The 24,973-nt window shown below is 37.5% G+C and overlaps 1 protein-coding gene across 4 annotated transcripts in view; it reads right to left on the bottom strand.

Annotated features, from left to right (window-relative positions):
* The window catches only part of SEC24D (SEC24 homolog D, COPII coat complex component), a 107,381-nt gene that overhangs the window by 51,537 nt on the left and 30,871 nt on the right, over positions 1 to 24,973 (bottom strand). For all 4 annotated transcript variants that reach the window (XM_045469000.1, XM_045469017.1, XM_045468992.1 and 1 more), the window contains exon 8: positions 18,697 to 18,824. In XM_045469000.1, the coding sequence (XP_045324956.1) occupies positions 18,697 to 18,824 (128 nt within the window). The remainder of the gene's footprint in view (positions 1 to 18,696; positions 18,825 to 24,973) is intronic.

Here is a 24,973-nt window from a genome sequence, read left to right as displayed (position 1 = left end):
TTACAATTCGTGAGTTTGAGCCCTGCATCAGGCTCTGTGCTGATGGTGCAGAGCCTGCTTGGGATTCTGTCTCACTTCTCTGCCCCTCTCCCACTTGTCCTATCCCCCCTCTCTCTCTCTCTCAAAATAAATAATAAGCTTTAAAAAAAATTTTAAAGTATCAAAGAAAGTAATCAGTCTCCTTCCTGGACTATACCATTGTCTTCACATGACCAATAGTCTACTTTACTTAGTGCCTGAAAGAAATACCTTAACAGAGAACAGAAGAGAACAGAAAAAAAAGAGCAGGCAGAAATATACTAGAAGCTAAAAGATTAACGCCCATTTATAAGCAAAATTATAAAATCTGGTAATGGGAGAGAAATTTTTTTGCTTATAGTGGGCCCTAAATCAGATCAAAAGTTTTATTTTTTTTTAAGTGTATTTATTTTGAGAGAGAGAGAGATGGTGAGCAAGGGAGGGGCAGAGAGAAAGAGAGAGAGAGAGAGACAGAGAGACAGAGAGACAGAGAGATTGAGAAAAAGAGAATCCTAAACAGGCTCTGCACTGTCAGTGCAGAGTCTAATGCGGGGCTCACATTCATGAGCCATGAGATCCAGACCCAAGCTGAAACCAAGAGTCAGACGCTTAACCACTTAACCGACTGAGCCATCCAGGCGCCCCTCAGATCAAAAGTTTTAAAGTAAGATAACCTGCTGAAATGTAACACAGTCCTCCAGCTTGATAAAGGGTCATATTTAACATCAATTATATTCCCCAGTAAACCACTATAAATAGATATATCTAGCAGTAATAGTTTCATACTGTCAAATGTATTTTGGCATGTAGCTACTTCTTGGGATTGGAGTACTGCTTATTTTTTGGATCTATATCAAGAAGAGGTCAGCTGATAACTTAGATTAATCAGGGGGATGTAAGGAGAAGCATGGAAATGGTATGTGAAAAGATAATCCAGAACCTGTGATGAACAACTACCCTTGAAAAATGTTAAACATTCAGACTATTAGACATGCTGGAAGACGAGCAGGGTTAGATTCCAGAGGATTATGCCCAGAAGCTAAAATGAAAAGAGAACCTGTATCAAGTGCACTTAGTAAAGACATTTCCATAGGACAGAGAAATAGGAAGCAGCTTGTACGTGTTTTCTATTTCTAGCCTTGCCATATAGGATATTCAGTCAGCTTACATGGAAAGAAAGGGTACAGAGCAATAGGTACTTACTGTACACATATTTCCTAAACAGCAGTACTGTTTTGTTTGACTTTTTTAAAATAACAAATATAGCATGAAAGAATATTTTCTGAATGCCTTTTAAAAATGTTATGCATCTTCTGAAAAGAAACAGAGCCTGATAATAAAAACATTCAGTGCACTGTACTAATTCTAAACATACACTTTCTTTTTTTTTTTTTTTAGAGAAGTATGTTTTATTTATCATACACACAATGCACCATAAGAAAGCACGCAGATTATAATTGTCTCTGATTTCAGTCCAGGGTTGTCAAACTGTATTTTGGAATGAAGCAATCTTAACATCTCTTGGGAGTCATAAAACTTCTTCTCATTTTGTGAAAATCTTTATCCACCTTTTTGCCCAAAAGTTATTGCCTATACACAAATATAGCCAAACTCTATTACACCACAATGAGATGTTAAAAATGCCATGACAATGTTCCATATTTACTTTCATAGATTTCCTATATCAGCATTTTTATTTATTTTTTTAATATGAAATTTATTGTCACACTTTCTAAGGATGTTTGTAGTTGGCCTTTGTTAACCTAAAGCTTTGTGTTTTCATATTTCCAGAAAAGTATCCTCTTGTTAAATGCACTTCAAAGATTGTTTTCAGCTTTTTTCTCTTCAACATCACTGTAAGCCTATTTATTCCTATAGCTATATCTAGAGCTTGTGTTGGATTCGAACATCTTTTTAATTTGGAAATGGATCCTTTGCATTGAGGGGATGTGTTTCGTCTTGTCTATCCAGCATTGAAAAATTCTGAGAAATTTTACTGATTAAAACCTACAACAGTGGCGCCTGGGTGGCGCAGTTGGTTAAGCGTCCGACTTCAGCCAGGTCACGATCTCGCGGTCCGTGAGTTCGAGCCCCGCGTCGGGCTCTGGGCTCATGGCTCAGAGCCTGGAGCCTGCTTCCGATTCTGTGTCTCCCTCTCTCTCTGCCCCTCCCCCGTTCATGCTCTGTCTCTCTCTGTCCCAAAAATAAATAAACGTTGAAAAAAAAAATTTAAAAAAAAACTACAATACATGTAAGATCATAACTATTATGTATTATCTATAGTTTAAAATGCTTTCAAATATATGAAAATATCAATTTGATATTGAGATACTCCACCTTGGGAGTTGGAATTGCCATCCATGGGTTCAGAAGGGAATGGAGGGTCCGTGATGAAAAGTGACTTGTCCAATAAATTGCAGGACTGCAGCTTGAATTCTCACTCATTTATTCCATCTATTTGCCTTCTCTGTGATACATATACAGAAACTGCTTTGCAGACTGTTTCTATAGAAAAGCCTATAGTTTCAGAGAAAGGCTCCATTATTCATGATCTTTGATTTGAATCAAGCACTCAGTGATCCCTGGTAACCATTAAATTTCTCTTGTCATTTTTCTCTTCCTCTACAGCAGCTACTTTATACCTTTCCAATCTCCAAATAAGCTCTCTTTCCACATCCCTTAGCAGATAATTTTGCTTCCTTGTTCAAAAAGAAAATAGAAGACCTCAGACAGGAACTTCCTTGACTTTCCTCCACCAATTTGCCAGCTTCTACCTAATATTTTCCTTTCTCTCCCTCTCGTTACAAGGTAAGGGGTGTCCTCCTCCTGACTTCACAGAGACCTTGTCTCAACCTGGCCCCTGAGGACCGGCTTAGACATTTGAGCTGTACATTCCCATATTATCTTGTGCCTGACAGCACTCATCACACTGCTTTGCTTTTCAGTATCACTAGTAAATTCTCAGGTCCTTGACTTGCAAGTCTCATTTGTTTATCATTGTATTTCCAAGAGCACAATACCTGAGAGAGTGGGCAGTCAACAGTTTTTGAATGAACAAACAAAACATCTATCAAGTACTCACAAACACACTGTTGTAAACCCAGGGCAGCTCATGATAGGCGCGTAAGCAAAAGGTGCAAATAAGAGAAGAAACCACTTGTGCTGAGGGTCAACAAAAGCGTCTTTCAAAAAGAGATAAGCAGTTATGAGGAGTTATATTTTCAGTGATTGACAGAAAAAGACAATTTTAATCAGGAAGAATAGTGTAACACAGGAGGAAAAGCTTGGGTATGTTGGTAGTTGGTAAGCAAGTAGCCTAATTCAGCTGAGATGGAGGGCGATAAATAGAAAAGCTGGACTGATTTTGAGGAGAGCTTTCAAAACCAGGTATGTCCCAAATGGCTGTGCTTACAACACAGACCACAAAACAGACTATATGGTAATGATTCAGAAGATAACTGAGATTTCACCATTCAGTAAATTAAATGATGCCTTTAGAAAGTTGGTTCATTCGGTATAGGTCTTAAAACCTTCTTATAAATTAGTGAATTCTATCATGTTTTACAATCAACACGAGAGACTTGTAAAATTTGTTTCATCATCTCCTATATTTTATTCAATTCATAAAACTCTTTAAAAAATAAACTCAAAAGATATTTGAATATTAGTTCCAATTTTTATTTTTATTTCTTTAAAGCTTACTTATTCATTTTGAGAGAGAGAGCACAAGCAGGGAAGGGGCAGAGAGAGAGGGAGAGAGAGGGAGAGAGAGGGAGAGAGAAGATCCCAAGCAGGCTCTCAGCCTCTAGTACAGAGCCATGCATGGGGCTTGAACCCATGAACCATGAGATCATGACCTGAACCAAAATCAAGAGTCCGATGCTTAACTGAATGAGCATTTTTAAAGTAAGTATTTTTTAAGTGAAGTAAGAATTTTTAAAGTAAGTTTCTAACTTAAAGAATTCACTCCTTAATACTATATGTAAGTTTCAAGTTCACCACTGATTCCTAGGGCCTTAATTACAGAGTAAATTCTCAAAAAATACTTGTTGAATGACTGATAAGGAGGGAAAGATAGAAGAAGAGAAAAACAGGTTTAAAAGAAGTCTGAACAGGGGTGCCTGGGTGGCTCAGTCAGTTAAGCATCCGACTTCGGCTCAGGTCATGATCTCATGGTTCGTGAGATCAAGCCCCATGTCAGGCTGCAGCGTGGAGCCTGCTTGGGATTCTTAGTCTCTCTTCTCTTTCTGCCCCTCCCCCACTTGCAGTTTCTCTCTCTCAAAATAAATAAACTTAAAAAAAGGTTTTTAAATAAATAAGTAAAAAATAAAAGAAGTCTGAACAACAAGAAAACTAAAAAATGAAGGAAGAAGGAAAATACAGAAGTCATGTGTAAACCTGAGGATAATCACAGAAAATTAGGCTTGGATGAAATAAATCCTAATATGCTAAGTTCACCCTAAAATATGCACAAATAGGAGACTCTTTTCCTACAATGGCCAAAAGCATCTCAAAGCAATATAGCTATAATCTTTCTACCTGGGGCCTCTAATGCCAGGAAGGCTCTTTAGTGGAAAGGCCAAATTGGACCACATGCTAAAGTTTAAGAAGGGGTGCTTTTCTAAGAAGGTACCCATGGTTTCAAAAGAGAAAATAAATACAGTGAAGAGAGCATTATATCAGTTTTCCTGACTGGCAGTCCTACTTCATGACTAGATTATAAATGGTAAATAATGATCCTAAAGCAAAAAAAAATGGTCAGTTTAGATTGGTTTTGCTGGCCCAGGTTTTCAAGTTACAGGTATATTTGCAAAGATCAGCACCACTTTTCTTGCTGGAACAGATGTTAGAAACTTCTGAGTAAGACACTCCTTCTTAAGGAGCTATGATATTTAGGAATTCTACAGTTGAGAGAGATTTTCCCACAATGCATTTAAACCTTGACCTATTATAGTTTATCTTTTATCCCTAAGGAAGAATTCTATTTTGTTGTCTAATTATAGACCAATTGCAGAAGATATATTTGCTATAAGAATGCGTGGATGAAGAAAATATATTTTAGACTTAAAAACTCTGAATCAAGTTTGTTTCTTCCATAAAAAAATAAGTGGCAGTTTTCTGTTCCTCAAAGGAAAGTTATAAAATACTACACTTTAAAGGTGAAAGTGTTAAAAATAATAAGCCTAGGAGCACACTCCCTTTGTCTCTCAGCAGAATTGTAAGTTAACCAAAGTCTTCCCTCATTTATATCACTTCTTCATATGGCCATGAAAACACCTTCAAATCACTGTCCTCTGTGCATGAGTCAAGTCTCTATTTAAATGGCAGCTTCTCAATCAGGCCTATCCAACCACCCAACTTAATCTGAAACCCGCCAACTGCCCTTTCCCCAGGCAGCCCTCATCTTCCTAACCCTGCTCTGTTTTTTCCTTTCTCCATATGTTACATCATTTTCTCATTTTCAGGTTCATAGTCTTGTCTTCTCTCAGTTAAAATGTAAGCTCCATGAGGGTAGACAGAGATCTTTATCCGTTTTGTTCACTGACATGTCTCGAGTAACAAGAACAGGAAGTGGCACATATTGGGTGAACAATAAATGTTTGTTGAATTAAATCTTCATTGAATAAGGCAGACTAAGTAAATTACTAGTTCTTCATGCAATCCAATCTGCTGTCAATGTAAATACTGCTCAGTTACCGTCCCTGGTGGGCAGCCACATCTACTGGCTAGACCACTTCCCAGTGACACAGGATATCATCCTTTATGAGCTAATTTCATTTGGGCAAATAACCACAAGCCATTTGGAGGGAAGACTTAAAAACAGGGTTAAAAAAAGTTGAGAAAAAAGTTTTCACTTAAAAAATGCATGTGACCAATTCAAAAGCATCTGGAAGAATAAGTACATCTATATATTTATTATATACCATTAATGAGCTGAAAGGAGAGGGAAGATGGTTGCATAATTTATCAAATAAATAAAATTGATAAATATGATTTTATATCATTTTCCTTTAAGGAGAAATGTGGGGGAAAAAGGAGAAATATAGTCAAAATTATATATTTGAAGTATTTAAATAAAAGATTGGTTCAAAACTTGTAAAACTGTAGCAGCAAGAGAGTATGGAAAAAAGTAAGCCAAAAGAAGTTTAGATCTCATCCCATGTTCAAGACTATGATATGCTACTTCAGTTTATCTCCGTAGTTCAGTTTAGGTCTAATAAAAGTGATTTCTGGTGGAGGAGTTCTATGATATCTACCTACACTAGATTTTATAATTATGGCTCTTCTATTTTACCTGCTTTTGCAGAAATATTGTCCCAGGATGCTCTTATTTTCCCAAACAATGAATAACATTTTAAAGATTCTACTCGTCTTTTTTTTTACATGTCTCATATATACCACCTTTTTTCTCACTCTTCATAAATATACACACATATACACAGTATATATTTTCACATTTATAGTGAAATAATACTGAAAGAAACAACCATCGGAGGGATAAAATTGAAACCTAAGCTAAACTTAGGAAGAATTTAACTGTCCAGGAAATTCTTTAAGCAACTGTTACCCAGTCAGCACAGGTGGTTTTGTCTGCCAGCAATACTAAAAGCAAGGATAATTTGCAGTGAGTCTCCAAATGGTGATTTTTCTTAAGAACATATGTGTGGGAAATAAAACATTTTCTTTGATATAGAACACAGAGATGCAAGTAAATGTCAGATGCCTGGATAGAGATGACTCCAAAATGCAAGTCCTAGCCTTAGCTTGGTTCCTAGATAGTTCAATTTTATTTACTTTTAACTCATTTGGTTAGAAATATAGCATTTACACATGAAGTGGATGTTCAATAAATGTTTACGCAAAGATCTCTATTCTGAAAATCTCATCAAGTTACTTGGCTTCAAAATTCTAATTTTACTCCCAAATATAAATGATATTGTGTAATGAAAATGTATTAAATATTTATTTAGTGCAAAAATGTTCCAGGAACTATTTCAGGCCTTGGGAAAGCAATAGTGAGGAAAAGTCACATGTGGTCCCTTCCTTCAGTCAAATACACAAGCATAAAACCACAAACTGTGATGTGCTATAAGGGGAGCTACAAGGAGTATAAATGTGGGGTATCCTGGAAAGCTCTCCTGAGAATGTGACTTTGAACCAAAATCTGAAAGTTGAATAAAAACTAATTAGGCTAAAAATACAAGACAGGGTGTGAGAGATTGAGGGGAAATTATTCCAGCAAATGTCCATGAAGCATCTTATGGAAAATCAAAAGTTACATAAATGTTTATGTAATGGTGAGTGTTTATCATTTGAATAAAAAGAAAATTATGATATACTATCCAATGACAGGTCCTATGCAACACTTCTTTTTAAAAATATAAATGAGCAGCCAACTCTTTCCACTTATAAATGAATATAAATGTGGCATATATAACAGTTTCCTCCTTCTTATGGAAGATGTATAACTGGAATCACTGAAGGGGTGTGATAACATCTCTCTTAAATGTCCATTTCCAGTAAACCTAAATTACTGTAGTTTTTGTTTCTCTTCCTTGTATATAGTAGACTCCCAAAATCAGTGATTGCTGAGTTAAAATTTTCCATGGAGGAATTTAATATCATATAAAAAATAACCACAACGATAATGTAAAGATGATAATAAGAATAGCTATCATTCCTTATAACAGCTTATTTTATTTTTAAGTAACTATCATGTAAGGAGGTTATCATAATTTCATTTATGAGAGAAATGAGACCCAAAAAGTTAAGTAAATTTTTCAAGGTCACACTACTAGAAGTGGTAGAGTGAATTTGCAGACCCAGCTTCGTGTGATTCCTACACTCCTGCCCTTATTACCTTACTTGTAGTTATGCTAAACTCCTGACAAAGAACTGCTTCAAAACTCACTTGTGGTTCAGACAAACTTGGGAGTCATTTTCAGATATGAAAGGTTTGCGTAAGGTTTTATTTCTTCTCTCCTTTCCTAACTACTCTCCTGCCCTCTTTCCTTCCTTCTCAAAATAGGATTTAATTTAAGTTTTTTGGTTTTAATCAGTGGGATGCCTAGTAAATTTTCAAATATGAAACTTTGAAATATTTGCTTTTCTCGTATTTGAGCACTACAAGGACATCAACTGTATACATTTTAAGCCCTTGTATTATCAAGTCCACAAAATTTGAGCAAAGTTAGTAAAGCAAGGCATAATTAGTGCATTTCACTAATTCTAAAATCTCATCAGTTATGAGAGACAGAGAAGCTTCCAATTGAACAGGACACAATGCTAAGAAGTCATTGTTAATAGGAGATATTCCTGTTTTAGAAATGTTAAAATGTGAGGAAACGTGGACCTCAGAATTGATGAAGGGGCTCTTGGGTGGCTCAGTCGGTTAAGCATCCGACTTCAGCTCGGGTCATGATCTCACAGTGTGGGTTCAAGCCCTGCATCAGGCTCTGTGCTGACAGTTCAGAGCCTGGAGCCTGCTTCGGATTCTGTGTCTCCCTCTCTCTCTGCCCTTCCCCCACTCACACTGTTTCTCTCTGTCTCTCAAAAATAAATAAACGTTGAAAAAAAATAAAAAAAAAAAAAGAATTGATGAAAGCGGTAGCAAGAGGCACTAAAATATTTCCTCTCCAGTGCAGCGCCTCATGAGTGCCCAGCGCTCTGTGTCTAATGAGACTGGTCTTGGCTCCTACGTTATGGATGTTGCACACTAAGTCACCAGGCATGGAAAGTCATAAAACCCACAGCCACTGAAAATTAAATCAAGGCATGATATTCTCTTTTTTATTCTTATTTCTCCTGAAGGTATTCTCCATTTAGTAAAAAAGATTCATGTGAATAATTTAGTGACTAAGAAAATAAGCTTGGTGCAGTTAGCTTCTAAACTATAACTTAAAATAGAATTCTAACAACCTTTGCCCTGACAAATGTGACTCTTTCTGTATGTCTGCTATAACACCATTCTAAAAAGGGACAAGATTCTGTTCTTCAGCTGCCAAACTTTTTCATAGCACTATAGCAACAGTGACCACAATCATCAGGGGATAAAATTCAGTTTCTAAAGTAACTTTATACATTAAAGTATTTTAAATGTTATATTCATAATTCTACTTCTATTTGAGTATATGCATTTTATTTTTCCAAGTTTTTATGTTAATACCTTTTTAAATACTGCATTAAAGCAGACAACTTCAGATTATAATGCTCATATTAAAAACAGATTCAGACTCTTGAAGCTTTCATGTCAGAATGAAGTGAAATAACTTCTAATTTAAGTTATAAGCATTCTTTAAGTTTTTTAAAGGACACAATATTATGTTGTAATCAATTTCATTTCAGAGCATGTTTTTCAGTAAAGCTAGCTAAATTTGGGCTATATGTAAAAATGAGTAGTCTCACAACCTTCATGTGTTTTTTAAGTGAATAATACACTTCAGATTTCTTTTATTAAAAGTATAATATAAATGAAACCACTTTGGGTTAGATTGTGTTAGATTGTTCACAAGAATTTCTAACAATATATAGGATGTGTGATAAATTCATGATAATCCACACTGAATGCACCATAGAGTGGAAAAGTAGACACTAGCAGTCTTCTAGATCTATAGGACATCAAAGCCAGACTTCTCCCTCTTGGGAATAAACACCCAAGATCATAATATAAGGCACAGCAGAGACCTAAGTCATTTCCTGGATCCTAACCCTGTGTCCCACCATTTGGTTACCATCTATTGTACTTTGGAGAAGATAGTCGATTTTTATTGGTTCTGGACATATCTTTATTATGATCAAGATTTCTTCCTACTTGTTTCACTGTTCTGCTCTTTATAATGAAATATAACCCCTCATTAATATGTGATGGAATATACTGATATGTGTATTCATTAGAATGTGCTAAAATACATCTATAATCTCTCAAATGATTTTTTTTCTTTACCCACAAAGTCTGATCAGACTGTAGTCATTCAAAAGTACAAAATAAAATCAGAGAGCCAAAGTAAGATAAAACCCTTACTTCATTAAGTGACATGTTTATCAACAGACTCAAAGTGCTACCAAGGAACTTAATAATTAAGACTTACTGTACAAAAAATATTATTAATTTAGAGGCTTAAAATATCTAGATATCAACCACCACTCTATAGTTTGGTTTATCTTTGTCTTTTAAATATCTATCCAACCCTGAGAGTGCGTTTATTCAACTAGTACCTTTACTGAATGCCCAGCCTATGGATTTTGGATAGCCTTTGCCTTCAAGGAGTATGAAGCAGTAGCTTAAAGTCACAAGGCTGCAAGAAAAGAGGTTAAGACAGACATTTCACGATAACTCACAAGTTTACAGGAGGAGCAAGAAATCCACTGCTAAACTGACTGCCAGCAAGAAAAAGGAATGCTATTTTATATGTTTAATTAAATAAAACCTCAACAAGCTCATTTATAGCCAGATGTAGTAAAAGAACTTGGAATCTGAAATTTCGAATTCCAGCAGCATTGCTCATTAGCTCTGACTTTAATAGCCTCAGAACCTGTACAGCTTCTACATCTATAAACTTGAATAACACCTATTTCACAAGTTGCTATCTTCCTGAAAGAAGGGTAACACACAGACATAATACTATAGTGAGACAGAATTGTTTTTCCTCTGATGCTTAAATTGCAGTGTAAACTCTGCCAAAATGTTAATTCATGCCGGCAAGACTGAAAAGTCAAATGCATGACCAAGCAATCCCTCCCGCAAATGATGCATAGGAAGTCCAGCCCTGATGTAATGTGTTAGTGTTGGGTCTAATCTCTGACAGTCTTTTCCTTTTTTGTTAACCCCATTTGTCAGTTCTTTGACATTCATTCCTTTTTCTTGGCAATCACTTCTTCATATCTACTGAATCTATCAGAATATGAATAATCGTTAAAGAAAAAGAATTTAGGGGCACCTTGGTGGCAGGTGGTTGAGCATCCGACTCTTGATTTCAGCTCAGGTCATGATCCCAGGTTCATGGGATCAAGCCCCACATCAGGCTCCATGCTCAGTATGCTTAAGATTCATTCTCTCTCTCCCTCTCCCTCTCTCTCTCTCGACCTCTCTCTCTCTCGACCTCTCTCTCTCTCTCTCTCCTTCTGCCCTTCTCCTCTACTTGCACTGTTTCTAAAATTTAAAAAAAAAAAGAAAAAAGAATTTAAATAGTATTTTATAACAGAACAAGCTTCTTCATTAAGTCATAACTAAGGTAAAACTTCCTGAAACCTAAACTCCACAGAACAAAATTGTACCCATCAGAGTTTTTTCCACACTGCACCAAAATTAGCTGGGTACTTGGAAATTTTCTGTAAGTCCTAGACAAGAGTAATTGTCTTGTCTTCCCTCATAACCCTAAAGTTCACCTCAGTTCCTAGCACAGAGTATTAGGGGATTATAAATCAAGTGAAATTTAAAGACTTGGATAAAAGCTTATCTGCACTGTATTAATTCAGCAAGAAAAGAAATTACTTTGACTATTATATCCATTTACAATTTTAAAAATATACACATATTTCAGATTTCTAGTCACAGATGTAGTAAAAGCTTCTGTCATCTGGTTTATAGGTGAAATTACTAAATGCCATGTATAATTAAATCTACACACTTGTCTAAAATGTAAAGATTTCCTATTTTGAAGAAAATGCAAAATTAAGTATAATCTTCAATCCTTTTGCACTGAAACCTGTGTCTACCTCCATTTTTAAAATACAGCATCAAAAATAAAATCACAAGTTACTAAACAAAAGATAACCAATTACTTTCATAGTTAATTACACTGAATGTGGCAATGGGTTTCACTTGAAAAACATACAAAAAATTAAAATTAATGTAAGGAACATGAAATCTTAAACAACGATGATATATATGCTCTTGGAAATAGCATACATCTCCAAAGCAAATGCTCACAGGGAACATTCTCTGATCATAACTGCTTGGATTAGGTTTATTTTTATCGGCCGTTGCTAACACAGTGGCATGCTTTAAAAGGTTCTGTCAAATAGAAGCAACTAAAAAAAAAACTGTATTATATCCTTTTGATAGATGCCAAATCAAGATATCTTTAGAGATATCCTTTTTTTAAATTGCAGCAATTATGGCAATTATTACTCAGATAAGGAGTAAAACCTTAAAGTTTACTATACCTAAAAATAGTAAATAAAATATTGTTCATATGGAGAATAAAAGTATTCATATAACCCACTTACCTTTAAGAAAGATACTTTAAATTTTATTTACTTGATTATAGATTATAAATATCTAATTTCAGCATGTTCCTCATTTTCTATTATTAACTATAATTGCTTATTTAGTTTTTGGTTTCTGCCTCAAGCAGTTAAATATATAATAGTATCACTTATAGATACATGGAACAATGAACTGGTTTAGGGTTAGAGATCAGAAATCCACCATTGAACATATTAAGCTTGAGGTTTCTATGAGGTACCTAAGGAGAGATTTCAGAAAAGTATTTGGGTATGTGAATAAGTAGGAATGACTGAGTGAGACAGTAACAGCATAGTGATTGGAGTTAAGGACCTGGGTGTCTGACTGCCTGGGTTGGAATCCTACCTCTGTGACTTAGTAGCCATTGGCCTTAATGAGTTACCTGACTGTGCCTCATTTTCCTTGTATCTAAAGTGGGATAATAAATAGGTTGATGTGAAGAACAAATAAATGAACATACACTAAAAAAAAAAAAAAAAAAACCCTTAGAGGAGTGCCTGGATGGCTCAGTCAGTTGAGTGTCAGATTTTGCCTCAGGTCATGATCTCAGGGTTCATAAGTTTAAGCCCCACATCAGGCTTCGTGCGGACAGCTTGGAGCCTGGAGCCTGCTTCAGATTCTGTGTCTCCTTATTTCTGTGCCCTTCCCCTGCTCACACTCTGTCTCTCTCTCTCTCTCTCAAAAATAAATAAACATTAAAAAGTTTAAAAAAAAAAAAAAACCTTATAGGGGCACCTGGGTGGCTCAGTCACTTAAGCCTCTGACTTTGGCTCAGGTCAGGATCTCACAATTCGTGTGTTCAAGCCCCACATCAGGCTCTGTGCTGACAGCTCAGAGCCTGCAGCCTGCTTCAGGTTCTGTGTATCCCCCTCTCTCTGCCTCTTCTCTGCTCACATTTTGTCTCTGTCAAAAATGAATGAATGTTAAAAAATTAAAAAATTAATATAAATTTTTTAAAAACCCCTATAATTTTACTCATTAGTACTCTGTAAGACTGACTACTATTATTCCCTTAAGTAATATAGCAGCAGCTGTTACAGATGATATTTGGTCTTTGGAAGGAAAAGAATCCTAAAGAGAGAAGAGAAGATCCCAAGTCCATGCCTTGGTGAACCGCAATATTACATCAGGAAAAAAAAAAACACAGGGAACTAAAATGTTTCCTGCCTGTAAGGTAGAAAAAAATACACCAGTAAGGTGTCATGGAAACCACAAAGTGAGAGTCTGTCAAGGAATCCTAAATCCTACTTCATCCAGCTCATCAATGTAGTGGAGCAGGGATGGTTCCTTAATGCTAGTGGCTCGCCTCATTCAGGTGAAGTTAATCCCTAAAGAGGAAGACAATTTTTTTGAGAACACAACCTTTAGGAACTTCTTCCTGGTGTTTTAATATCCCTTTAATATTTCTTATTTTTTTAACTCTAAGCCTATTTCAACATATAAAAGTAAATGTAGTTCTTTAAATAGAGAATGTCTTCATTCAACCCAGGAGACACTGCTATGTAAAAGACAGTAATCCTTTCTAAATATAGTATATTCATTAAATATCTTACAATTTTATTTGTCAATACATATATATATGCCAGTACACATATATATGTATACACACACACACACACACACACACAGTGTATTCAGAATAATCCTGTTTTTAAAGGTCTAAAGAAAAGGAAGAGCTTCTGTAGAGAGAACTGCAATAGAAAACACAGTACTGTCAAAATACATTTACTTAGTGTGCAGAGTCTCTAGCAACATGAAAAGAATAGAGTCTGTTATTTTCTCAAGCAGAGCTTCTCCCTAAGTCAGATTCCAAAAATAAGCCACCACTCTAAACTCATCCATTTATTACTTTGGGAAGCACAAGACTAAAATGCAGCATAAATTTTCACCAAAGGAAGGAAAACCTCATGCTGGTGAGGAAATAGTATTTGGTCAGATCAAACAATTTTGGAAAATAGAAAGCACACACATTTAGTCTGTGTGAGAAATGTGTATATGATGGGACGCCTGGGTGGCTCAATCAGTTAAGTATCTGACTTCAGCTCAGGTCACAATCTCACGGTTCATGAGTTTAAGCCCCACATCAGGCTCTCTGTTGCCAACGCAGTCTTCTTTGGGTCCCCCGTCTCCCTCTCTCTCTGCCCCTCCCCTGCTTTTGCTTTCTCTCTTCCAAAATAAAATAAAAACTTTTAAAAAAAGAAATGTGAATACGTATTGGGGGTAGGGCTTGAACTAAGATTTGAAAGCTTTTCTCAACTAAATACTACATTTCATTTTCAGGAACCTATTACTGAATAATTCCATTGTTAATACTAAATGGTGATAACAAGAAGGTGGTTACAGATTCTGGTTTTGGGTATGAATAGCTGTTGAGTTTTGTTCTGTTTCGTGGGAGCTTGGCCTGGGGCACCTGGGTCATGGGGAGGAGCAAGGAAGAGAGGTTTTCACTAGTGTGTAGCTGAAAACTGTGCAAATTCATTGCTGTGGACAAAGTGCACAGAAGCTAATACTGCCCAGGGGCAGAAATCCCACGTAGCACACACACTGATACATTACAAAACTGCTGCACAAGCCTCTTTCAAGGTCCAAGTGTTACCTTCTTATTATGAAAAGAACAGATTACTGCAAAATGATTCAGGTGGCATAGGAATGAGTGAGGTAGAGAGCGTACATCCAGAGCAATCCTCCCTCCCCTGCCCCCTGCCGCCCCCTGCCGGGAGATGTGTCAAGGGTTTGATCTGACATTCTTTAAAGCACACTCATGTTACTATATTTCCCTCAATTTTAGGATTCACATTTAAAAATTGTAAATCCCTGGGACCTTACACATTTTAAAATTGATACATACAGTTGACAATAGTGGTTATCTTGCTAATATATCATGCCACACAGCTGTTGGAAAGAATAAGGCAGCAGCTCTGTAGGTAGCAACATGGTAGGAGTGCCAGATGTTTTTTTAATGTTTATTTTCTTTATTTTGAGAGAGAGAGAGAGAAGGGCAGAAAGGGAGGGAGAGAGAGAAAATCCCAAGCAGTCTCTACATTGTAAGTGCAAAACTGGATGCGGGGCTCAAACCCACAAACCGTGAGATCATGACTTGAGCTGAAATCAAGAGTCGAACATTTAACAGACTAAGCCAACCAGGTGCCCCCCAGACACTTTAAATGAAAAAAGAAATGTGAAAAAGAGTCTCTATGCTATACGACCATTTATATATTTATTTTTTTCAAGGATGTGTACTTACATGCTGGTATATGCATTTTTCATTTCTAGAAGGAATCATAAAGAATAGGTAAAGGTCAGCTGTAAGGGGGAGGATAGAATGGTAGGAAGAGACCTTTTTTAACTGTATACCCCTTTCATATAAGTTTATATTTTACTTATTTAGAATTAATTGATTCATTAAAAAGCAAAATAATACTATGTATTACCATGGACCCATGAGCATGAAGTCTATATATAAAGTCACATATAGGAAGGATAGATACAAATTCATTATAGCATCTGCCCCTAAAAGGGAGGGAGGAGAGGAATGGCCTGATAAAAGAAATACCCTATATAGCTAGGAAGCTTTAATTCCCATAAAATTATTTTAAGAAAATATCGCAAAATATTAATATTTGTTAATGATGGGTAGTAGGTATGTGAGTGTGATATTATTCACTAGTCCTCTTTTAATTTAAATTTGTTCAAAGTATAAAACGTGAAATTAAAAATACATCTCACGGTTACTACTACAGAGCCATCAGAACTTCCTAAAATTAAAAAGACGACAACAGCAAACAGAGAGGCTCTCTGATACAATGTTAAAAAGACTGTAAAGCAGCACACCCATTTTAGAAAATGATCTGGCGGTTTATTTTTCTTTTCTTTTTTTTAAGTTTATTTATTTATTTTGAGAGAGAGAGACACAGAGAGAATGCACAAGGGAGGAGCAAAGAGAGAGGGAGAGAGAATCCCAAGCAGGCTCTGTGCCGTCAGTGTGGAGCCTGACTTGGGGATTGAACTCACAAACTGTGAGATCATGACCTGAGCTGAAACCAAGAGTCAGATGCTCAACTGACTGAGCCACCCAGGTGGCCCTGGCAGTTTCGTATAAAATTATATAAACATGTATCTCATAAGGCAGCAAACTACTTATACGTATTAATCCAAGAGAAATGACTATATGTCCACAGAAAGACTTGTACGAGAATATTCATGGAATTTTCATTCACAACAGCCAAACACTGGAAACAGCCCAGATGTTCATCATAAAAGACTAGCTAAACAAACTGCTATGCCCATACAGTAAAACACTATTCAGCACTAAAAAAAAGAACACATTACTAATACAGGCAATAGCATGTTTATGGTACTCTAAACATTAAGCTGCTGGCAGAAGCCTAACACAGAAGAGTGCATACCCTAGAAGTCTGTTTACATGAGCACCTAGAAGAGGCAAAACAAATCTATGGTGGAAAAAAAATCAGAACGATGGTTGCCAAGGAAGAAAGGTTGTTAGGGGAGGCTGGTGGAAGGGGCAGGAGACACTTCTAAGAATGACAGTAATGTTTTTCATCTTCAGAAGGGTTTGAGTTGCACAGATATATCCATTTGTCAAAATTCAGTGAATCGTATTCAAGATACGTGCATTTTACTGTAAATCAATTTTACCTCAAAAGGAAAAACAATCTGTAAGAAAATATTGAACTCTCATTAATGCCATGAATGCTGGAGTATTTAGGGGGAAGTGTACTAATTAATGTCTGCAATTTACTCTGAAATGCATTTAAAAAAGGCGGATTGATGGACAGATGACTCAAAACGTGACAAAGCCAAGAATAGTTAAATATTAACGGTGGAATCTAGGTGGCAGATATATAGGTGTTCACCATAAAATTCTTTCAAATTTTCTGTACGCTTGAAATTTTTCATAATGAAATGTGAAAATAGCTAAAAAATTATTTCTAGCTATTATCTGAAACACATATCATATTTAAACATGGATCTCTTTGCCATTACATATTGGTCTACCTTATCCTTATTAAGCATAGGGATTCAAAGAGGACTTTATAGACATTATATTAAATTTCTGGGTCCATCATATAAGAGACCACACTTAAAATAAGTATAGTAAATACTGAATGTACTTCTTGATTTACAAATATGAGACCATAGTGCACGTAATATTGGCTTCCAGGAATAGCCCCTTCTATGCTCCGCTCTAAGCCAGTTCACTCCACTCCCAAAGCGAGGGCAGCATTCTGCCATACTACAAGGAGAATGAGTGGACATCTCAAAGGGCATGAAAGCCAGTGTCCACACGGACGCGTTCTCTCTCCTGTTTCCTCCATCCCTGAGGTGATGTAAAGCAGACCCCTCTTCCCCTTCCCCATGCCACCATGCTGCCCATAACAGCTGGCATGGCCAGACCACGAAAGGGACAAATCTGTTCTCCTGTGCAGATGGTCTGCCTTTTGCTCAGATGCTGTTAGGTGTTCACTAGATCAGCCAAGCTCAAAGAACCGTTAAAGGGAAGCTGAGGGTTCAGTTGGGAAGAGAATCTGGGTGCAGCAAAAGGAATCCAGGGTTCAATGTAGCTGACTGGACTAGTGCAATAGGGTTATGGCCAAAGTTCCAGCCAGAATTAAAGCTTTTCCTAACCTATTTTACTAGCTCTACTATAGTACCTTATGTCTCTGTGTGTATGTGGGTATCCACCATTCAGGACATGAAAAGAAGGAATCACAGCAGTGTGGGGGGATGTTTTAATCACAACATCCATTAACTCCATCCTAATATCAGAAATTTAAAATAAACACCCAAATGAATTATATATTGGGTACATCTTTCCAACTCAAGACATATGCTTTCTAATCATACCGACTTTTTAAGTAGGAGTTTATGAACAGCTTGGCCCCATGACTATTAAAGCAGCTTAATAAGACCATGAACCTTGGGCTCTGTTAACTTCCTTCACCAGAACACCTAGATGCTGGGGCTTCGAACTAGGCTATAAGGGCCACATGAGAGGTCTGAGTATATGACATTCCATATTTTCTGAGTATTCACATTGTTACAACAGAGCCAAAAGTGATCCAGTCCATTAGTATTTGGTACACAGGTTGCCAAAAAAGATAGCTCGTCAGATTTTTGTCTTCCTTAGTGAATTGAATAGTTATTCTATTGAATATTCATCTATTTAGATATTTTTGCACTATATAAATATTCTCCAATTTTCTGTTTATAATACAGAATAAAAAAACAATGATGAAAGAAGGATTTTGAATTGGTAAATTGTTGAATTGCTTTTTTTTTTAAGATTTTATTTTAAGGAATCTCTACACCCAACATGGGGCTTGAACTCACAATCCCAGGATCAAGAGTCGCATGTTCCACCAACTGAGCCAGCCAGGCGTTCCTCGAATTACTATTTTCATCATTCTTACCTCATTTGAAGGAACTGTGGCAAAAGGTTTGATGACAGCAGCTAATGGAATCTGAGCTTGCTTGGCCATATCTGACGTGCATGGGAAACAGTACGTTGTGCAACGAATGTATCGAGGACTAGCATTGCCTGAAAAGGTCAAAGGAACACACTTAAAATTTGCAGAGAAAAAAAATCTGCCCTATAATGTTTAAATATTTATCAAGGTAATTCTAGATAACACATTGCCTTATTTATATAACTTTCTTCATGATTTCTAAAAATAAGTAGTATTATGCAATTCTACAATCTATGCTCATATTTATATTTATTGAATGTCTACTAAGTTTTAGACATTGTCTAATTGCTTCCTTGTAGAGCTTATGTTCTTACAGAAGATACAGACAATAACTATAAAACCTAGTAAATGAGTAAACTACATAGGTCATTAGAAAATGATAAATGCTATGAAAAAAGCATATCTGGTTAAGGTGAACTTTGGTGGGAGGCAGATTGCAACTTTAAGTAGTTATAGAGTAGGCCTTATTTAAGGTAACATTTGAGTAAAGACTCCAAGGAAGCAAGGGATTTACCCAAGGAGGTGCCTGGGGGCAGGGCTTGTCTGGCCTGATGGAAGACGAGTATCAGGGAGGCCTGTGTGGCCGGCATGGAGCATGTGTTGGGCACAGCAGCTGTTAAGGAGTTCAGAGAAGTAACAAAATTTGTGCAGGACTGGTGGTGGAATGGTGGTGGTAGGGACCAGCCTGATAGCAGTAGAGGTACTAACAAATGGCCAGAATCTGCACACATTTTAAAAGTCCACTGATTGTTGATAGCAGTGATGTCTGAGGTGTGTGTGAAGATGGGAGGTGAGATAGAAAGAGATCAGGAATGAGTCCAAAGTTTTTGGGTTGAGGAACCAGAAGCATGAAGTTGCACCAACTGACAGAAGAAAAGCAGGAAGGGAAGGAGTGTGTTAATGGGTATGTAGGTAGAGATCAGGGATCTGGCTTTGGACATGTCCACTTTGGAAACTCTATTAAGCAATCCCACAGTGAAGCTGAGTAAACAACTAGATATGTGAGTCTGGGCACTGGGATGAAGATATACACTTGGGAGTTTTCAGCATATAGATGGTATTTGAAGCCATGAAACTAGGTTAAACCACGAAGGGAATAAGTGTGGCCAGAGAAGAGAGGATGGCCAAGAACTAAGCCCTGGGTCCTCTAACATAAAGAAGCCAGAGAAAAAGGAGAAACCAGTTAAAGGATTGAGAAGGATAAAAACAAGGACTCTCTGGTGTCCCAGAGGTGAAGAAAGTACATCAAGGAAAAGCATGATTATCTGTTCATGGTGGTGCTGCCGGATCAATAAAACCACTGGATTTACTTGTCATTTGAAATGACGTGGATGGAGCTACAGAGTATTATGCCAAGCAAAATAAGTCAGAAAGAGAAAGACAAATACCATATGATTTCACCCAAATGTGGAATTTTTTTTAATGTTTATTTACTTTTGAGGCAGAGAGAGATAGGGTGCAAACAGGGGAGGGGCAGGGAGAGAGGGAGACACAGAATCTGAAGCAGGCTCCAGGCTCTGAGCTGTCAGCACAGAGCCCGACACGGGGCTCAAACCCATGAACGCAAGATCATGACTTGAGCCGAAGTCAGATGCTCAACCGACTGAGCCACCCAGGAGCCCCCCCAAATGTGGAATTTAAGAAACAAAACAAATGAGCAAAGGGAAAAAAAAAGAGAAAGAGGAAAACCAAGAAACAGACTCTTAACTACAGAGAACAAGCTGATGGTTACCAGAGGGGAGGTAGTTGTGGGGATGGGTGAAATAGGTGATGGGCATTCAAGGAGGGCACTCGTTGTGATGAGCACTAAGTAACCCATAGAATTGTTGAATCACTATATTGTACACCTGAAACTAATATAACACTGTATGTTAACTAACTGGAATTTAAATGTAAACTTAAAAAAAAAAAAAGACCACTGGATTTAACAACACAGAAGTTGCTAGAGATCCAGAAGAGAGTTTTGGCAGAATGAGGGTAGGGTGGGAAACCTGACTATAGTGAGCTTGAGAGACTCCTAACTTTTAAGAGGAGGAATTGGCAATAATCCTTCCAAGTTTTGTTGTGTAGGGTAGGAAAGAAAAGAAGGGTAGCTATAAGGGAAACAGGTCATGAAAACATTTTTATTATTTAAGAGGGGAGAGTGTAACACAATGGGATAATCGTGTAAAAAGAGAGATACTGATGGCATAAAAGAAAGAAGGGAGACTTATTGCAGCAATATACTTGAGTACTGCACAGCAAGAGAGGCTGGCTTCTGACTGGAGCACAGATCATTCCTTTTCAGCCAAAACCAGAAAGGCAGAGCACAGGTGCACATTTCAGCAGGGGCTGATATGATGGTGAAAATTCATGGAAGGGTACTCATGATTGTGCAGTTCTTTCACAAAGGAGGTCGTATGAGCAGGTAAAAGAAAGGTTGGGAGAGGAGGAGTTGCAGGTTTCAGGAAGGAGTGTGAAACAGGAGAGTGGAAAAGTGAAAGGACTTGGCAAGTACAGTGTGCTGGGAAGTGCATGGTCCTAAGTTTGCATGGTTGACTGGGTACTGTGGCAGGGCTGGGAGCCTTTCCCTGGCCAGGTTTTGTGGCACAGGTGGGCCTGGAATGAGTGAAAGGTTGGACATAAGAAAGCTGAGTTTCTTCTATTTAGCTTTAAACTATTATTGCCAAATTTTACTTTTTAGGACTAGCTAGAAATCTGGATTTTACATAAAATATTCTGATTTTACATAATGGCAATGACTTCAAATAGAAATAAGACAAAATACTGTGCATGACAAATTAACATGACTGCAGGCTGAATCCAGCTGTTGTTGGTACCATGTTTCTGTTGTCTCTCAGATCCTCTGTAGCAGAGCCCAAAACGGGACTCATAATTATGACAGTAATTGCCAGTATATTAAGCATCATTCTAGGATGGTTACATGTGAACCATTTTAGTCTCACAACTGCCCTATGAGATTGATACCCATTTTACAGAGGAGAAAACTAAGGCATGAGGAGGTTAAGTAACTTGCCAAAGATTAAGGAGTCAGGAAATGACAAAAGTGGTATTAGAACCTATCACAACTCTTCACTATATCCCAAGTAGGATGCTTCCAGGTTATGAAGGCCTTGAATTCTGGATGAAGAACTAAGATCAATCCTTCTGCCCACAGGCAAAGATGGGACCTTTTCTTTTTTTTTTTTTTTTTTTTTTTAGTGCAGGTAAGGTAATACTTGAAAAAAAAACTAAACTAGCCAGGCAGCTTCTGGAGGCAGGAAAACATTGGAGACAGGTGGGCTGGTCATTACTGTTAAGAGTCCAGATAAATACCAACATGGAGTAAAACAAGAGTTTTGGCAGCAGTAATAAAAGAAAAAGAAATATTAGCAATAAATGTAAATATGCTCGAGCCCAAACCCTATTATTTTACACATTTCACATAACTCAAACCAAAAAAAAAAAAAAAAACCAACTTAGAGAAGATCTTCCTCATCACACGATTTTACAGACTGTGAAATAAAGATTTTTGAAAATTTTCAAGTATATTTTAATTTTTCATTGTACTCAATTTTTACTAGCCAAAATTACCACTAACATATTGAAATTGGGTATTTGTTCTTTGAAAGGGTTAGTTCTTCACAGTGCAATATGCACACAAATGAGCTCCTAACAGGGACTAAACAAACTTTTGTTTCAGGAAGATAATGTGCACAAAGATAATTTTTAAAAAAGCCACTGAGCATTTGTTTTCATAAATTGGTATGCAAAAGTGGGGCATGAAAGATACGGCTACAGTAGATAATTTTGCAAGTTCAGTAATTAAGATTCAAAACTCTTTGAGATCCTTAATAAAGAGCATTATGGGATAATCTGACTGGAAAACATTCAACAGATTAATCATTCAATAAATATTTATGAAGCTAAGCCCCCTGCTAGTGGCTTAGGGACAGAGCTAATGAAGCCTTTGGTTTCAAAGTCTGGTAGGAGACAGCTTTGTGCAGTGGCAGTATTGTAGCCAAAGAGGTTTATCAGTGATGCGATTATTGCTAATTCAAAGTCTGGTAGGAGAGAGTGATAACAAAAACAGGTAACTGTAATACAGCATAGTAAGTATCATAGAAGAGCAAATTCATTAAGAAGTGGCCCAGGGAGGCAATGAGCCGCCATGTGGATCAGAGGTGACTATACAAAGTATGTGGTACCTGAACAGGGTCTCATAGGATAGGCAGAAGCACAGAATCAAGGGACAAGTTGGGTCTTACATTCGATACCATAGCCAAAGAAACATTATCTACATTTTTTGTAGGCAAAGAAAACAGTGTTTTTTTAAGCTTATTTTGTTTTTTTTCAACGTTTATTTATTTTTGGGACAGAGAGAGACAGAGCATGAACGGGGGAGGGGCAGAGAGAGAGGGAGACACAGAATCGGAAACAGGCTCCAGGCTCTGAGCCATCAGCCCAGAGCCCGACGCGGGGCTCGAACTCACGGACCGCGAGATCGTGACCTGGCTGAAGTTGGACGCTTAACCGACTGCGCCACCCAGGCGCCCCAAAACAGTGTTTTTTAAGTAGATGCTTTTCTTTATAGGTGCCACTTCTAAATAGTTGTGAAGTTTTGGCAAGTCGCTTAAGCTCCTTGGCCCTTAGTGCCCTCACACCTGTAAAGTGGAAGAGCTGAGCAAATGGAGGCCAAGGTTCCTTCTGCCTCTATATCCTACGTGTGTCTGTGACTTTCTGCACATGTCTGAGATTTGGGCTCTATCCTGAAAAATGCACTAGTAAGTATCGGCTAATAAACCAGGCCGGACAAAGGGTCGTCACAGCAAAGGGGTGTGGCTGGACCAACTTCAGGGCTCCAAGGCAGGCAGCTGTGTCTCCCCACCGTGGGCGGGGCTACAAGAGACATGATGAAGACCTGCACCTTGCCACTTCACCAGTCCTTCCTTCTCTTCCTAGCCTTCCTCGTACTCTTCCTTACATCTTCCTTATGTCTGTATGATCTCAATTCCATGTCTCGAGATACACCCCAAATAATTGAAAACAGGGACTCAAACACATACATGTACACCAATGTTCACAGCAGACATATGGCTGCTATGGCTATTCACAATAGCAAAATGTCCAACAACAGATGGATGGATAAACATAATGTATTTACATAAAAGTGAATATTATTCAGCCTTAAAAAAGAATGAAATTCTGATACATTCTATACCATGGATGAACCTTGAAAATATTATGCCAAGTGAAATTAGCCAGACACAAAAGGATAAACATTGTATGATTCCACTTACACGAGGTACCTAGAAGAGGCAAATTCATAGAGACAGTAAATAAAATAAAGGAGACCAGGGGCTGCAGGGAATGTAGGAACGGGGAGTTATTGTTTAGCGGGTACAGAGTTTGAGTGTAGGATGATAAAAACACGTTCTGGAAATACATAAATAATGACGTCATCAGGCTGTGTTTTAACTTGCCACAAGTGGTAGAAAAATAATATATTCCTGGAAAGAACAAACCTGTACAAGGGCAGATACATTAAACTGGCGGCACACACAGAGGACATCTAGGTAGGAATAGAGCTCAGCCTTTACTCATCCCAATTCAAAATTGGAAAAACAGAGCACCCATGTTAAAGAACCTAATGAAAAAAAAAATATCACTGGGGCTAGAATCAGGTATGCTGATTTCTCATGTTCAATCCCCTACTGCTCTACTCATGCTATCTTTGCCATGTTTCTAAGGTAGTAAACAAAGTAAGCCAAAGTACAGCATGTACTACTTTAAGCTCATAACTTAAAATAATTTTCTTAAATTAGTACATTGAACTGTATCTCACCAGACACTCTTTAGACTTCTATAAGCAGAAAATAGAATTAAGTTGATAATACATTCTCAGAACTTGAGCAATTGATGGCAAAATTGGTCCCCATTATCAGCTATAAAGAGGTTCCCTGTCAATGATAGGATTACTGAAGGGTGTCAGTGTATCTGCTTTTTTAAAATGGTGAAAAATTTTGGGGCGCCTGGCTGGCTCAATTGGTTGAACGTCTGGCTTCGGCTCAGGTCACAGTCTCATGGTCAGTGAGTTCGAGCCCCACATCCACTTTTTTAAAATGGTGAAAACTTTTGGGGTGCCTGGCTGGCTCAGTTGGTTGAGCATCCAACTTTGGCTCAGGTCAAGATCTCATGGTCAGTGAGCTTGAGCCCCGCATGGGGCTCTGTGCTAACAGCT

This window comes from Leopardus geoffroyi, chromosome B1 (assembly GCF_018350155.1).
Source record: "Leopardus geoffroyi isolate Oge1 chromosome B1, O.geoffroyi_Oge1_pat1.0, whole genome shotgun sequence".
NCBI lineage: Eukaryota > Metazoa > Chordata > Mammalia > Carnivora > Felidae > Leopardus > Leopardus geoffroyi.
The sequence above is the reverse complement of the archived record's forward strand: the minus strand, read 5'-3'. Positions and strand labels throughout refer to the sequence as shown.